We start from the raw sequence: 15,967 nt of genomic DNA, 5'->3' as shown, positions 1-15,967 counted from the left end.
CAAAAGTACCTCTCTTCAGGTCCAAGTCCAAGGTGACGGAGGCGCTCACCTTGCCCACCTCCCTGCCTGGTAGGCAGGTAGCTCTCTCACCGTGAGAAACCCACCAGACTGGGCTTCAGACTGGCGTCTGGGAGATTCAGGCAGGGTGTCAGGTCCGTGTAGGCTGCCCCATGGTGCACCCCCTTGCTGTCCGCCCTGTGCCAGAGTCAGTGTTCATGACTGCCCTGCTTGCTGTCCCAGCCAGCTAGACAAGTGGCAGGCAGGGCAGTCTCCGATAGCTCCAACTCATTTTTGGAAGGTATTCGGACAGCTGAACTGAAAATACCTGGAATAAAGTGAAGTACCTTCGTATGCCGGGCCAGGCCCCTGGGACACTGGAGCAATGGAGGAAGCAAGGTACCGGCGGCGTGGATTGCTGGGTTGTCTCAACTGGCCCTTGCCGTTGCTCTTTTGCCTTTTCCATCCTGGCATCATGCATCTTTTGCACTTGTTCTTTTCTTCTTCGACTGTTATTCCTCCGATGCTTGCTTATCCATCCACGGCCCACCCCTTGTTGGAGTCAAACCCCATGCCAGGCGCACCACCCGTTTCTTATGATCGACCAACTCCTTTCTCCTTTGTTTTTCTTGTATTAATTCCTCCCCCGCCAAGAATGCGTGCGTCCTTGCTTTCCTTTCGCTCGGACTCCCCTCCAACAGATGATTTAGTACGTAGGTAGCAGAACGGGGCGTTGTGCTCATCTTGTCGACCGCGTCCGTCCTTACATGGCATGGCCCACGCTACGCAAGACGACTCGACTCCTCTTGGCTCCTCATCCTCACCTCCTCACGATCATCCATCCGTATTCTTCCAAGCTTACCGACGGACGGACGTAAAAGCCGGCGGGAGTGAAAGCGTATGAGAGGTGGAAGCGGTGGTTCTGTGCGGCGGTAGTGGGATGGATTCCTGACGGATAGGACACCTTCCATTCCATCTCCAATCTCCATCTCCGTCTCGGCCTGCCGTCCGCCGCAAACTATGCAACACGGCCTCCACGATCTACGACCTGGCGGTCGATACCGAGTTTCGCTTGCTTCTGCTGCAGTTTGAGGGTGCTGATGCCCACCCGTAGTGTATCACTGCAGCTACCGGAATCGGTTGAGTTCCCGCTTGCTGGTGGTGGCCGATAATACGATGCGAACCGAACCTAACGTGGTTGACTCGCCGTCCGCCGCTGCCGCCTTATTGCTTTACCAAATTCGACCTGCCTGCCTTGCATTACCTCACCCTCGCCTGACCTCACCCCAAAATTCAGGTCTCTTGTCATGTCGCCCTGAGCGAGGGTCCGGCAGGTAAAGTAGCTTGCCCTTCCTGAATGATGCGGTGGTCATCTCTTTGCCGACAAGCGGCGGCGGCGACGGCGCCCCCACGGCTATCGTGTGTCGTGTGTCTTTCTGTTCTTTCAACCCGCATTCAACGACTAGTCGCACGCGCATACCTTCCCTTTTGCCCTTGGCTTGTTTGATTCCATGAACAAGAAGAGAGTCTGGTGTTTTGAACATGCTGGTCGCTCCAACGACGCTGGATCGACCTGGCCCCGTCTCAACGCCACACCGTCGTCCCCTTTTTTTTGGTTTTGGTATCCCCTTCAACCTGTTCCAGCTTCCCGGGGAAAACAAAACAAGGAGAACCAGGCAAAGAAGGGAGGCTGGCTGGCGTGTTCCATAAGGTATCCATTTTGCGTTCCGTTCTTCGAGATCACCGACAGGCGCATGGGTCGTGGTTCTTTGGGAGAGAGTCTCCGGCGGCCGGCAGGGACAGGCCCGAGTGGACGCAACCCCCAAGAGGAGGAAGAGTCCCAAGTACCAAACGTGTTGTTCGTTCACGCCCCCCGGCCCGCCGCAAGGATCTCTGTCCTGGGCCCTGGGTGCAGTGGGTGCCAATCGCCCCAGCGTGCGATGAGCGTGGCATGGCATGGTCTGGCATGGTCTGGCATGGCATGGGGCATGGCAGCATGGGTAATTATCTCGTCTTAGTGGCCGTGGGCGTACCGACACCCGAAGAAGAAATCAGTCAGAGCCACGAGCGAGGACGAGCACTGACTGGCAGGCAGCGTGCCAACGGCAATTGTGATTCGATGCAAATGGCAATGGTAATGGCAAATGACGATGGCGAGATGCACACGACTCTCTCTCCAACTTGTATTGCCTCAATCAGCAGTGCTGCTGTTAACGCCGCCTCAGCTCAGCTCACCGCCTGCCGACTCGACTCGACTGGCATTGGCCGGCCGTTGTTATTTCGTGTCGATGCGCCCGCGGGTGCCACACTGCCACCCAAGGGACCAGAGTGACGAGTTGCAGATGGCGTGGCATAGGCATAGCAAATATGTATGCGGCTTGCAGGTATCGTTCGTTGTTGAGGGTATCCGTAAGGAAGGTATTCAGGTACCTACCTACCTTACCAAGGTACTCGGCGAGGACCCGAGGGACGAACAACTGGCTTGAATCGCATGCGTATCCGTGGGAGTGAGTTGTAATGCTGTGCTGTGCTGGTGCTCGCCGGCCGGCGCTGCACAAAGAAGACACCGCAAGCACAGCGCTGCACTGCAGCAGCATCCACCGGACTGCTGCAATCTTGGTGCTGCTGGCTCTGCCGATGGTGCTTTAATGCCGGCGGTCGACCGGGTGGTGGTGGTAGTGGTGGTGGTAGCGGTGGTGGAGGGGCAGCGAGAGCGAGCAAGCAAGGCGACAATGTACCACTGCCATGTATGCAGGCTGCAGAGGTACATGACATGGTCGCTCCGTGTTCCCGTCTCATGGACGGAGCGGTGGGCGCGGCCGTGGGCTAGCTAGGACGTGGCTTGTCATGGCCATGGGGAAGTTCTCAAAGGGACCTCGCAAAGAGACCTCGCAAAGATGACGGGCTAAAGCCGCGGCGGGCAAGGAGGCGCGGTGTTGGAATTGGCGGGTTGAGGCGTCCATGAGGCGTGCCGTACCTGACAGAGAAGGGAAAGGTGCCAACACCATGAGCGGGAACTGGGAAGGGATGCTGGGTCGAGGTGAAGTGAGGGAAGCAGATGAGGGAGGCATGGCATGTATGGGATAGGTGTGTGGAGTGGTGTGGTGTGGTGTGGGATGCGTCGCTCTCTCACTCTTTTCTCTGTCTGCGCTGCTGCAGCTGCTCCAACATCTGGAAGTAGCAGATGCGTGCCTCTGACGCGGCAGGTGCTGCAGCGAGATACGAAAGGGGTACATGGGCCCTCCACATCACAGGACATCACATACCTGACCCGTACGGATACGCAGTACGCCCTCACCCTCTACTGCATATCTGCTGGTTCCTGCTGCTGGTGCCCGTTCCTTCCTACGTCGCTCCTCCCAGGGTCAGGACAACCTTCTTCTCTGTCAGGACCTGAGCTGGCCTGGCTGACCATGCTATGCCATGCCATGCCACAAGGCACGGCACCATTACCGTGCCATACCAGCCAGAACACGCCGTTCAGGTCATGGAAGGGGGGCCGCGAGAGAATGTCAGTGGGTGCTGCGCTAAAAGATGAAGCTCCGAGTGTGTAGTGTGGGCGAGTATCTATCTGTACTGCTGCTGCATTGAAGAGAGGGTGCATTGCCAGCAATTTCACCCAACCCATCCAAGCGCATATCATCCCTTGGCCCTTGGGACCTGGTTCCCGGCCATGTGTAAGGTAGGTACATACATACATACATACACATATGGGGCTTCTTTGCCTCGCTCTTTAGTGCCAATACACCGGACACACATCACTAACAAAGTGGAAAGCCTCTACGCAGTACTGACTGGTCAAGGCAGGGTTTGGGTACCTGTTCCTGCGCCTGTCGCAGGTACCTTGCCTCTCTCTCTCTCTGTCACTCTCTCATTCTCACTCTGTCAGAGTCTCTCTTCTTCTTTTTTCCCCATTCCCCCTTCTCCTTGTTTTTATTCAGGTAGTGTATTGGCTTGGGCTTTTCCGCCTTCCAGTTCCTTTCCGCCGCCTTCTTAGACGCTACCTCACACATGCATGTCTATGTAAGTGTGTAAGGTATTGTACCAATGGTGGTGTGCGTAGGTGTGGTATGTGTACATTGCTGCTGCGGTACACTTTTGAGTCCCCCGTCTTGACTTGAGTCTTTCCGCGGGCAGCCCAAAGAATACGCTATGTACCTGGCATACCTTACCTTGCCTCCCGTCCTCTCTCCACTCCCACGGCCTTCCACACTCCCCCCGTCCCCTCCCACACACACACACACACACACTCACACTCATACTCCAGACAGAGGCACACACACCAGACAGACCAGACCAGACCAGACCAGCAGAGTGTGCTAGCTGAGTAACCTGCCCGTCCTAGTGCACCTGCTAAAAGGTGAGGCGTGTACGTACCCCCCTCCCACCCCTTCTGTTGCTCTATGTATGTACTATGGGCAATGTACCTTACCCTCCATACGTCTTAATATTATTGTTTGGCTTTAACACGCTCCAGTCCTCTCCTCTCTCCTTTTTTTTTTTTCATCCCTTCCCCGGCTGCATACTGCACTGACCTGACCTGACCTGACCTGGTCTGGGGCCTGACCTGACCGTACTTACCGACCGTATTTCTCTTGCCTTTCCCGTCCCCTTACTAGACGTGGTTTCCCTCTTCCTTTCCTTCCTTCTCTCCGTTTGCAATTTCCTTCCCAATTTGTAATTAACTCTCTGGGCTCTTTGGCTTGCTTCTTGCACTCTTTTTTGCTCGGGTCCATCCCTCTCTCGCTACGCTACCTGGCAATCTCCCGACATCTCACCCGCAGCATCCAACCAAGCCTCGCCTCTCAGCTGGCTACAGACCTGCTCACTCACTCGCCTGGCCCCCCTTCCTCAAATCTCATAACATCCTCCTCGCTCGCCCTCCAATAGACTTTCACCCTTTTTTCCCAACTTCCACCCGGGAATCGAGCAACACTGCACAGAAACATACACCCCCCGACCAACCAACAATTCTACCGATCTCCCGCCACCACGATACACACGTCGTTGTCGTACTGCGCCTGACCGCACTCTCGGGCTCGAAACACGCTTCGCCGCTCATCTCACTCCCACTCTAACCCGACGGCAGCAACCAACGAGAATTATTGTGACCCTGTCGTGGCCGCTTGCTTCCTAGCCGCGTCTGCTGCAGCAAGCCCCCTCCCACCCAATACGGACTTGTCGTGGTCCAGCCGCTCCTTCTGCACATCTGCTTGAAGCACCGAAGCAAACATCCCTCGAGATAGTGACCTTTGCCTCGAATCTCCCAATTGCCGTTGCATACTGCGCCGCATTCGCAACCCATTCTGTAAGTTGCCATGAGCATGCCTCGCCTACCCGGCCACCGCAGCCGCAAACTTCGCAATCCTGCCTCCGAAGACTGGGTTCATTACACAGAGCTACGGCAACTTGGCCCTGCACGCATCCGTGTGTTGCTCACGAGACCTGCTGCGTCTCACAAAACCGCCAGTGCTTGTTTGCGGCCCTCCATCTAGATATAATCTTGCTAACTTGCTCTCTTGCGGGACACTAGCCCCACGACAGCTCTCTCCCCTATTTCGACCATCTAGGCCCCATTTTCCTGTCTCAGCGCTGATCTCGAGTGTGTAACCCAACGGTTCTGGAATTGGTTTCTGACGGCTTTCCCTGAATCGATTGCGGATCTGGATTCCAGTGGAACAACCCTCCAAAAGAACAACAAAAATCATCTCTTCCCGCGACAGTTCGGTACGATGGCGGGCGAACAGGGAGCCGGTGGCGGCATAGAGAGCAACCGTCGGCACTTGTCGACTTCTACTCGTGCCAGTGCCGATAATGAACCCATCCAAGAGACAGAGCCCCAGACGGGCAAGCAGACCGAACAAGAAGAGGCCAAGGCCCAATTCCAACAACCTTCCCAGGACTCTCCCAGAGGTTTCAACCCGCCTTCAAGCACGTCAACTCCTTCATCAGCACCCCTGATGGCCAGGGCATCTTCCAACAGTTCCACGGTTTCGACTCCGAGCGCGCCGACAGACAGCTACTTTGCACCAGTCCCTGAGGCAAAGGCACCCGCACCGAGGCCATCTCGCCCTCTCGAGCCTCCAGTCACCAAGGGTACCTTGAGCGAGCTGGACGTGTGCAAAATCATGCACAATCCCAAGTTGCGCCACGATATTAATTTTGACCCCGAGCTGCATTTCCGACCCAACCTGGATGGAGACAAGGGCAAGCGGAAGCAACATAAGGCGGACCTCTTCTGGAATACCTTGCAGGACCAACTGGTTGATTTTGTGAGGGAACCGGAGGCTTTCTACGCTGCTCACGGCCAGACGGACGATTGGTGTTTGCCATCACTCTTGAAGGCTGTGAAGGACATCATCCAGACTTTGGTTCCCCAGAGAGACAGGGTTTACTTGGATGAGGGACTCAACGTCGATCTGCTGATGCAGCAGTTCTACAGGGGCGTCGCGGATCTGGAAAAGTTGGCCTTGTGGTTGTCTCGCGTTCTCAAGTCACATTGCGCCCCAATGCGTGACGAATGGGTGGACCAGATGTACAGCCAGCTCAGCAATGGAAACAGGACGAATAACGTGGAGGAGTTGGTCAAGGGCATGAAGAGCCTCTTGAGCGTGCTGGAGGCCATGAAGCTCGACGTTGCCAACCACCAGATTCGTTGTCTCCGCCCTATCCTGATCGAGGGAACCGTTCCATTCGAGCGCAAGTTTTTCGAGAAGAAGATTCAGGGCAACAAGTTGGACGTTACGCAGGCGAACGCATGGTACAGGGACGCCGAGGACCGATACGCATCATCCGTCTCCCCCGTTGCGGCACACTCTTTCGGCGAGATGTCTGTGTTCTTCGAAGCTATTTCCAGACTCATCCTGCCTTCGGTCTCGGAGAAGGCTCTGCCTAATACCTTCATCTTTGATGAGGAGCGCTTCCTCAAGTTGCGAGCTGATATGCTGGACGCTATCAACCTGGAAGTCTGCATGCGAATGTTCGACGACCTGGAACGCGTTGGCCGACTTGCTGTTTTCGACGTGGATCGATTCGATGAAGGGACTCGCTGCCGACCAGCTTCTTTGACGCCAGCCTTCGACTTCAACACTCCCCCCTCGCGACCCTCAAGTCTCGCCTTTAGCGCGAGTGGCTCAGCAACCTCTTCTCCCAGATCTTCACTGGTATTCGCTCCTGCCGATCCCGTAGACTCCGTGGCGAAGTCCAAGGAACTCTACAACTCACTCGTCGCCTTACTTCACACCTCACCACCGCCACGCCGACACGAATCCCGCTGGGAAGCCCTGGCACCCTCCTTGGCTGTCCAGATCTTCCGCTACTGCAACGCCCCGTCCGACATGCTTCCCGTTTTGGAATCAAAGCTCGCTTCCAACGTTTGCGACGTCAACAGCTCGATGTTCCAGGAAGTTCAGGAGCAATTCCACGGTAGGCTCTTGGTGGAGCTGCAGAGGCGGGTCAGGGAATACCGTGGCCTGACAGGCGTTGGACTGTTTTCAGTCGCCACAGGCGGTCGTGCCAACGGCTCAGGGCGGTCATGGAGTGGCAGCCCCGACCGCGATGGCCGGGAGCCCTCCGAGATCAGCCGCGAAGTCCGTGAGGATGGCGGTCTCGAAGACATGGCGACTCGGCTGGCGCACCTCGGTATTCTTCACTGGCGCGTGTTCGCGGGCCTGGCCTATACCTCCGAGGAACAGGCCGACAGCGTCATGGAGATGAACCAGTTCTAGAAGAACTGCCTCTGAGCAAAGCTCGCCTTTTGAGGCGTCACGTTATTTAATATGGACGCTGCTGGTCAAGAAGCCAGCAGCCCGACTTGCCCCGACAAGGGGGGCTTCTCTACTATGTCTGGCCGAACAACAATACCCCTTTTACAGTATTTTAATCTTGCATTTCACAACTTTTCTCGCAAGAATTCATCTCTCTTCAGGCAACGGGTGTTACGGAACCTTAGACGGTGTTTTGGGGATCAAAGCATCAAGCTCGCGCTTTTATCGCGTTGGTTAGTTGATTGGATAGGCGTTTCCATGGCGGTGGTTACATGCAGATACATAGCGCACACTTTTGCATTGCTCTGAGACAGAAAATGAGAGTTTCACTTGACGTCTAAACATTTGTCTACATTTCAATCACAACACATGTGATTATGTACTCAAGTGAATCGCTCAGCCGAATGGTCGTTTTGGTTTTCTTTTCCTCTGCCCATGCACGCTTGTGTGTCTCGACGGTGTATCCTTGCACTCTGTGTCTTGTTTTGGCCAGCTTTATGTCAAATTGTTAATCACTTGCGTGGGCCGGTTGCCGTTCAGATCAATACATATTATTGTAAACGTTAGGCAACAAGGTGTGCCCACAAGCGGCAAACTGGGTGAGAAGGTTAGAAAGGGTGTCCCCGCAGGCGGTAATCTGCTACACGAAAGTATTAAAAAGGTGAGAGGGAAAAAGGACATGTCAATCTCAGGCTTGAGCTGTGAATGAATCTTGACCAGTGGTGAACCGAGTTAAATACGAGCAACCCAGATAGAAGCCCCATGGTAACTTTGCTGGTGCCTATCTTGCTAGCATACATCTGACGTTGAATGTAATTGAGGTAAAACAACTGCAGCAACAGAAGCGACAATAGGCTCGATGGCAATAATAATAGGAGTAATCAACAGCGACAGCAATGTCGATATTGAACACGTATTAAAAAAAAGTAGAAATTGGTTCCTCTGGCACACGAAAGGTAGGGAGTCTCATGTGTTCTATTGCTCAAGTAGTGAAAACTTCGGTGTGAGACTAGCCTGGATGGGGGGCCCCAAGCACTCAGACAAAACAGTTTCATCGAACACCTGACGTTCTGAACCCTGGCCTACCCTTAGGTGAGTCCTGTGAATGCGACTTGTATGCTGGATACATCAGAGCTCTCGTGATGGTGGCAAGCAAGTGCGTTTACAACCGGGACAGGAGGGCTGGGAGCCAGACAGGTGAAGCGGGGTCCCAGATTGAGGATGGTGAAGGGGACGGTGAAGAGGGGGACCTGGTCGAGGTTGGAAAAGCAACAATAAGCATGCTGGAGAGGGAAGGAAGGTCAAGTTCGATAAAGTGGGTTACGAAGCAAATCTCTCAAAACGTTGACACTATTCCGAACCTCCACAGACTCGTGTTCGGTCTACTAGTTGCGTGGAAATAATTGCCAAGTTGATTCTGCGATTCTTAAACGTCTACGTTACCAAATATGCCGTAAGGACTGGCCACTTCCTGCTCCAAAAGCCTCAGGGGACTGCACCAGAACATGAAATGGTTGGAAGAAGACTTGAAAGGGGTACGGTCCCTGGTGATACAAGAGAGGCATACCCAAGACTATGTAGAACATTCTGCTACGGTACTGCAACCCCGTTCTCTACAGCCGACGCCCCTCCTCCGGCGGTTTCTTTTTCAAAGAGCATTGCCGTACCTCTGAGCGTACTTGCCGACGCAAGAGGACTCAAAGGCGATGTGGCAGCAAAAGCAATGAGACTTGGGCACAGACAAAAGAAAATGTGACCTGGACACGGCGCTTAAGTGAGAGTCGCCCTTCGTGGGATGGTTGATGGGGGTTTCAGGGTCACCGTCCAATACAAACACTGTTCTCATCGTCTTGCATCAGACGGCTAGAAAGCAATATATTTGTTGTGCTGAGGCTGTGTGACACTCATCCTCGCAGCCGGTATCATGACTTTGATCCAAGTCCTTCTGCGAACCCGATACCGACTGGGACGGGTGTCACTGGGTATCTTAAACGGCCGAAAGGAATTCAACGAACGATCGTCTCCAACACGGTTCGTAGAGTTCGCCGGTGAAACTGGACTGGCCTAGCCTGGTTGTTTTGGAAAGTTGGCTCCGTGGCTGACGCGAAACTACACTAGAGACAATATCTCGTTATCCAGGACGTAACATGCTCACCCCTCAACTTAGAGCCTTTCCATTCTATCGTCAAGGGCAAAGGACTTTATCGCATCTCCGAAGAAACATGCGCGACATGGGTGATGACGTAAACTCTTATTATCCTTGAGACTGCCTGCCTGACTCTAGGCAGAGCATTCTTTGTACTATTGCGGTCGTGACACGGGCGATACTGGCCCGTCGATGACTGCTTCTTTGCGCTTCCTGTGTCTCTTCTACCAAAGCCGTAGCCGTATTCATTTCCCTAACCAACTCCGAAATCATAGGACAAGTCTTCATTTTTCTCGACCGCCTCCCCAGCGAGCCGAGTCGTGCGTGATCGTACGGGGGATATATTTAGTTGATGAGCATGGAGACCTGTTCTCCTCATGTGTTAGTCAAGTCCAAAGGGCAGAAATGTCGGGGAAGAGGGAGACTTGCCGCCATGACGACGCAGCATAAGCTGATGTACGGACTCAAACGCTCGCCTACCCTGGCGAATTTCCAAAAGATGCCCATGAAGCTACCGAAAGATCAGCATTCTCGTAATGCAGCGTGTGCTCTGTGCCGGGCCTCGTTCTTACCCGTCCTTGTTTCGGTCCATCATGGCGGGTATGAGCTGGTGGATGTATGCGCATGTGCAGACGAGCAGGAGGATGACGAGGAGGAGAGACTGGAAATTGAAGAGGGCGGTCTGGCGGGGCTTGTTAGCATTCTTCGGACTTGTTCGTTGGATGCGACTGCGACTCACCATGTTTGCGACTGTTGTCCCTCTGCGCAGGAACTGGCGACGTGGTTGACCTGGATGCAAATGGATGGAAGGTCGCGATACCAGAGCCCAGGGGTGCGGTACGCTTCAGCCTCTCCTGTCCGTACAGTGGACAAGGTGGCCCGGAGATTTACTGAGCCACACGTGGCTCGAGCTCTACCTAGCTCTGCGTCACCCCCTGAGGCAGCACCGAGGCAGGTACTTTGGCGCCACCCCCACAGTGCAAGCTGTGGAAACTGAGGCTGAAGCTGCTTGCCCTGTGCGTTGCGCAGTCTGTCACCGTGAATTCTCCATCTGGAGTTCGTCCTACCTCCGCCAATTTCGTCTTCACGATTCAACCTCCACCTCCTCCACCTTACTGCTTGCGCCGTCAACACGAGCAAACCATTCAAAACAATCAAAAACCTGCGCGACTCTACACTAGGCTCAAGCGATCCATCAATCAGCGCGCACCGATCACTCACGACTGCCCATCATGGAGCCTCGCGCCCGCGCTGCCAAAAATGTTGGCAAGATGAACTTTAGCCACAACGAGCGTACGCACATTTCCGTGCAAATTGCCTCACAGCAAAATACCCAAGCTAATTCGACTGCTCCTTCCTAGTGGCTCAGCTGCTCTACGCCCATGGCGACGTGCGGAACCCCCTTCCCGAGACCATCCGCGTCCTCGACGAGATCGTGACCGAGTTCATCCAAGGCATGGCCTTCGAGGCCACCCGAGCTGCCAACTATGCAGGCCGACAGAAGGTCAAATACGAAGATTTCGAGTTCGCCTTCCGAAAAAACGACGCGTTTCTCGGCAAGGTGCAGGAGGTCTTTGAGAAGAAGGGCGAGATCGACTCCGCGAAGAAGATCTTCACAAAGGACGACGAGGCCGTTCTCATGAAGGACGCAGCGGACCAGGAGGGGGGCAAACAGTCAAAAGACAAGGTCGTCAACGGGCAGGGCGATGCCGCGAGCTCTGCTGCCGATGCTGCTGCGAAGCAGGAGGAGGAGCTGGGCGAGGCAGACGACGACGCCGATGCTGAGAGTGAGATTGCGGGACGACCAGCCAAGAGGGTCAGGCTCGACGGCGACGCAAAGTGAGAGTTGGAGGTGGCACGGCGATTTTGTTGTTGGGCACGGTGCATAGCGACTGGCGTTTTGGATCAACGGCCTCGTATTGGCTCAGATGGCATTTCTGACGACACATGGACAGAGGCATAGGCACATTAAGCATGGCATAATTAATAATTTTTGGGGCTTTGAGCAGTGTGCATCAAATCATCGATCAAGCAGGCCGAGTTTGACATGACGCCGTTGAAACTTTTTCGGCACAATGGAGCGAGATCTGAGGTTTCCACTTTTGACCAGGGTGCATCACGATCTTTGACTTGGGGAAAAGTGGCCGAACCCCGCCGACCTTAATTCAACATGCCACAGCCGTCATACCCTCGCATGGCATTACAACAAACAAATCGAAGAAGCAGACGCGAGGTCTCTTCGTGCACACAATAAGGTTCAGCCGCCTTCTTAGTACAACCATGTCATGCATGTGTTGGACTGCAACCGCAAGGTAGAGCGGTGCGGCCTTTTGCCCGTTTCCCGAATCGGCACCGGAGCCGCTGCTGTCGGTAGAAGCTTCACGCGGGACCTCGCCGAGAAAGTGGACTACCTCCCACAGCACGCGACACCCCGGCCACCAGAAAGCCCAGGGCCTTTTCCAAGGTAGCTGTTTGTTCCACGGTCTACTGGGTTGCATGCCGCACACTAGCTGGCGATATCGGGGAAAAGGGAGGGAGGGGCGAGACCTTGGCGGCAGGTGACGATGCAGCTCTGCTATCGCATCACACTCTATGTTTCTCGTCTCGACGGCGCCTCAGCGGAAACAAAAGGTCTGGCCGCGGGCCTTCCTGCTGCAGGCTATTGTATGTTTAGGCATCTCAGAAGGAGCCGGTAAGTCTAGGTCAAGTTAGTGGTGTTGGTTGGCTCCATTATCTCTCCGCGCAGGCGCAGAAGCCAAAACAAGTGGTTGGTAGTGGATGACCACCCTCGAGAATCTCTACCTTACCACGCCTACATAGTACCTATCGACTCCACCTATGCCGCTCTTTTCCCTTCCTCGCCCATCCACCCACCACCTGAATAGGCATTCCTGCATTCGTTGCTTCGGGCTGGTGGTGACTCGTCCATTGCCTCTCTCACCCATCCCATTCTCTCCCACACAGCCCTGTCCGCCCGACCTAGTGATCCACCACACTAAGGCAGACGGCAGCAAGATGCGCAAGGGTGGTGGATTTGAGGGGCGGCACACCGCACGCAATAGGCCGCACGTATTTCGTCCTTTTCTTGCCCTCCCGGCCTCCCGGCCCTTGGCCTTGGGAAAGACCCCGACTGACTGACTGACTGCCTGACTGATTGAACCGACAACCGACTGAAGGTGACTGACACACCCATTCATTACTCCAGCCTCCCCACTTCCGATGAACGATGGGTCGTCCTCTCTTTAGTTCTTCACTACACCCCGCTTCCAGTTGAGTTTGAAATCTCTTCGTGATCTTTTCCCACTCGAGATATCACTCCGTTTTCAGAGTTGAAACGTCTAGTCCCTCCTCCTGGCCTGCTTCACTTCACTACCCCACCGCGCCACCAGGAACCTCTTTGTGCTCTACGCGGCCTCGACTTCAAGACATGACTTCACCTAGCCGTCATGTCTGGCCCGAAGAAAAATGATGATCACTATGTCCCTCAAAACCCCAGGGTGAAGACACAATTCGAAGATTCTGAACAAGACATCCATGGATCATTTGACAGAATGTCGACAGACAGCAAATTATCTTGGTCGCAAGACCACGGAAAGGGCCTCGACCTGCCCGACCCCGAATCTTTCCGATCATTCTCAACAAGTCCTTTCCAGAATGGGAGAGCCTCGCCGTTGTTGGGTGGATCAGAGTACCCTACGATACCTCAGACACCACCGACGCAGGGGAAGCTATGGCGGTTCTGGGTCATGAACAAGGGCGTCGTCTTGGTGGCTCTCTCGCAGCTGTTCGGTGCTTTGATGAACCTTACAGCGCGGCTGCTTGAGCTTGAGGGAGAGGGAATGCATCCACTTCAAGTCTTGTTCGCCCGGCAGAGTGTGACCATGGTCTGCTGCTGCGCTTACATGTACTGGATGAAGACGCCAGATTTTCCGTTTGGAAAAAAGGAGGTCAGATGGCTTCTCATTGCCAGAGGAGTGAGCGGGTTCTTTGGCATCTTTGGCATGTGGTACTCGATGATGTACCTCCCTCTTGCCGAAGCCACAGTCATCACGTTCCTCGCTCCCAGTGTTGCGGGTTACGTCTGTTACATCGCGCTGCGCGAACCGTTCACTAGAGCTGAGCAGATAGGAACTGTTATAGCCTTCTTCGGCGTTGTTCTTATTGCTCACCCGGCGTCCCTCTTCACCGGCGATTTGACCTCCTCGGCCGCTGCCACCGCGCCGGAGGATTACAACATCACGAACGGCACCGCGTCAACGACCACCCTGCCCGGCCTCAACCATCGGGCCACGACGGCAGAACGCTTGACAGCCATCGGCGTCGCCATACTCGGGGTCTTTGGCGCCGCTGGAGCTTTCACGACCATCAGGTGGATAGGCAAGCGTGCGCACCCGCTCATATCCGTCAACTACTTTGCGACGTGGTGCACGATCGTATGTGCCGTCGTCCTCACGATTGCGCCGCTTCTCGAGTTTGAGCAGCCGGCTCTGCGGTTCGCGCTGCCCCACTCAGGACGGCAGTGGCTGTTCATGGTGTTGCTCGGTGTGTTTGGATTCATCATGCAGTTCCTTCTTACCGCGGGACTGGGTATGGATCGCTCAAACAGGGCCAACGCCATGGTCTACACGCACATGCTCTTCGCGGCAGGTTTTGACCGTTTCATCTTTGGCAACGTCATGGGGTGGATGAGTTTGGCGGGATGTGGGCTCATCATCGGGAGCGCGCTTTGGGTTGTCCTGATGAAGAGCCCGCCGCCACCTAGAAGGGAGGTTATGGTGGACGTTGAGGTCGCGAATGTTAGGGATACCGAGGCTGTACCGATGCTGGCGGATATAGACGGGGGTAGAGATGAAGATCTAGAACCGGACAGGGCACGATAATACCATGATGAATATATGACATGGAATAGGGCTGCTTGGAAATGGTATGTGGTTAACGAGAAACATGGGCATTGGTTACCCATAGAGAGGCGGTGCATGCTACCCACTCATGGCTGAGATTCGGAGTATCGCAGAAATTCCGGCGTGCATGAATGAACACATTTTCAATATACCTGGGCATTTGAGTCCGATCAATAAGAATGGCACTGATTTCCAGTGATATTAGATGCCTTGATCGAGCCTGTTCATTACACTGTTAGAGAGGCGAAAAGTAGTGCAGATTTCCTCTTTCATGGGGTTGCTGAAGACGCAGCAATCAACAATGCATCGCGAGCTGTTAACATTGTGCTCACGGGCTATAAGTGATGGCGAAAAAGCTATATGCAGCATCTAGGCACCTCGAAATCTCGAACGACATCAATTTACCTGCAAAACAACGCATAATGGCTTAACCGAGTTATACCTCGATACCTATCGGAAAACTCGTTGAGCCGCGATGACTTGCTGAGCTTCGATCACCACCAAAGACTGACGTATCCAGTCCCCATGAGCAACGTCATAGGCCATGATGTCAGGTCGTCGACCGATCAAGGGACACAAACGTGGTGTCAAGCACGGAATAGGGGTCCTATCCCAAGTGCAGCCCCTGGAATTCCAGGCGCGCGCGTTTGCGCCGGCGGGTACCTAAAAAGGACCACGATGAGACAAGTCTCAACATTCCCGAACGCGGGAAGAGTACACAGAGGAAATTATGATTTGAATCATGTTTCCACAAGAATACACGCTTGGTGACAAGTATGGTGCGACCTTGGATTCTTAAAAGAAGAATGCAAGACGGTGGACGACACGCTGTGTAACAATAGACGCCGTTTCGCCCTGATGATCAAGATCCAGGTGCCTACAATAGGTCATCGCGGGCCCTCGGCGGAAGTACCCAAACGCTAGGCGAGATGAGAATGGATGGTTTCCTTCCGTGACTTCAGTGCATCCGACCTAACTCCCGTCACCGGATAAGGTCTCGGGTCCGGGTAGTGATGAATGCCCGTGAGGTAGACATTTTCTGAGGTTTCCTACCGGTGAAGGTGAAGGGGGAGAACTTGAAAGCTCTGCACTGAAATTGTCTGAATCGGAATTGAATGCTTAATCAAGACGGGTTTGATGGGTAACATGTAGTTGGA

The 15,967-nt window shown here is 54.3% G+C and overlaps 3 protein-coding genes across 3 annotated transcripts; all 3 read left to right on the top strand.

Moving 5' to 3' along the window:
* Window positions 1-5,729: 5,729 nt before the first annotated feature.
* SOK1 lies at window positions 5,730-7,724 on the top strand (the record flags this gene model as incomplete). The annotated part of the gene is made up of 1 exon (XM_032035584.1): window positions 5,730-7,724. The coding sequence occupies one exon, from the start codon at window positions 5,730-5,732 to the stop codon at window positions 7,722-7,724; it is 1,995 nt and encodes a 664-aa protein (XP_031885395.1).
* Window positions 7,725-11,141: 3,417 nt separating this feature from the next.
* TAF13 (Transcription initiation factor TFIID subunit 13) lies at window positions 11,142-11,752 on the top strand (the record flags this gene model as incomplete). The annotated part of the gene is made up of 2 exons (XM_032035588.1): window positions 11,142-11,202; window positions 11,271-11,752. The coding sequence occupies 2 exons, from the start codon at window positions 11,142-11,144 to the stop codon at window positions 11,750-11,752; spliced, it is 543 nt and encodes a 180-aa protein (XP_031885410.1).
* Window positions 11,753-13,460: 1,708 nt separating this feature from the next.
* CGGC5_v009320 (putative transport protein) lies at window positions 13,461-14,789 on the top strand (the record flags this gene model as incomplete). Its single annotated transcript, XM_032035589.1, has 1 exon — window positions 13,461-14,789. The coding sequence occupies one exon, from the start codon at window positions 13,461-13,463 to the stop codon at window positions 14,787-14,789; it is 1,329 nt and encodes a 442-aa protein (XP_031885409.1).
* Between the last annotated feature and the right edge of the window lie 1,178 nt (window positions 14,790-15,967).

The sequence above is a fragment of the Colletotrichum fructicola genome, assembly GCF_000319635.2.
Source record: "Colletotrichum fructicola Nara gc5 chromosome Unknown KSG_Nara_v1_contig05, whole genome shotgun sequence".
Classification (NCBI taxonomy): domain Eukaryota; kingdom Fungi; phylum Ascomycota; class Sordariomycetes; order Glomerellales; family Glomerellaceae; genus Colletotrichum; species Colletotrichum fructicola.
The sequence above is the reverse complement of the archived record's forward strand: the minus strand, read 5'-3'. Positions and strand labels throughout refer to the sequence as shown.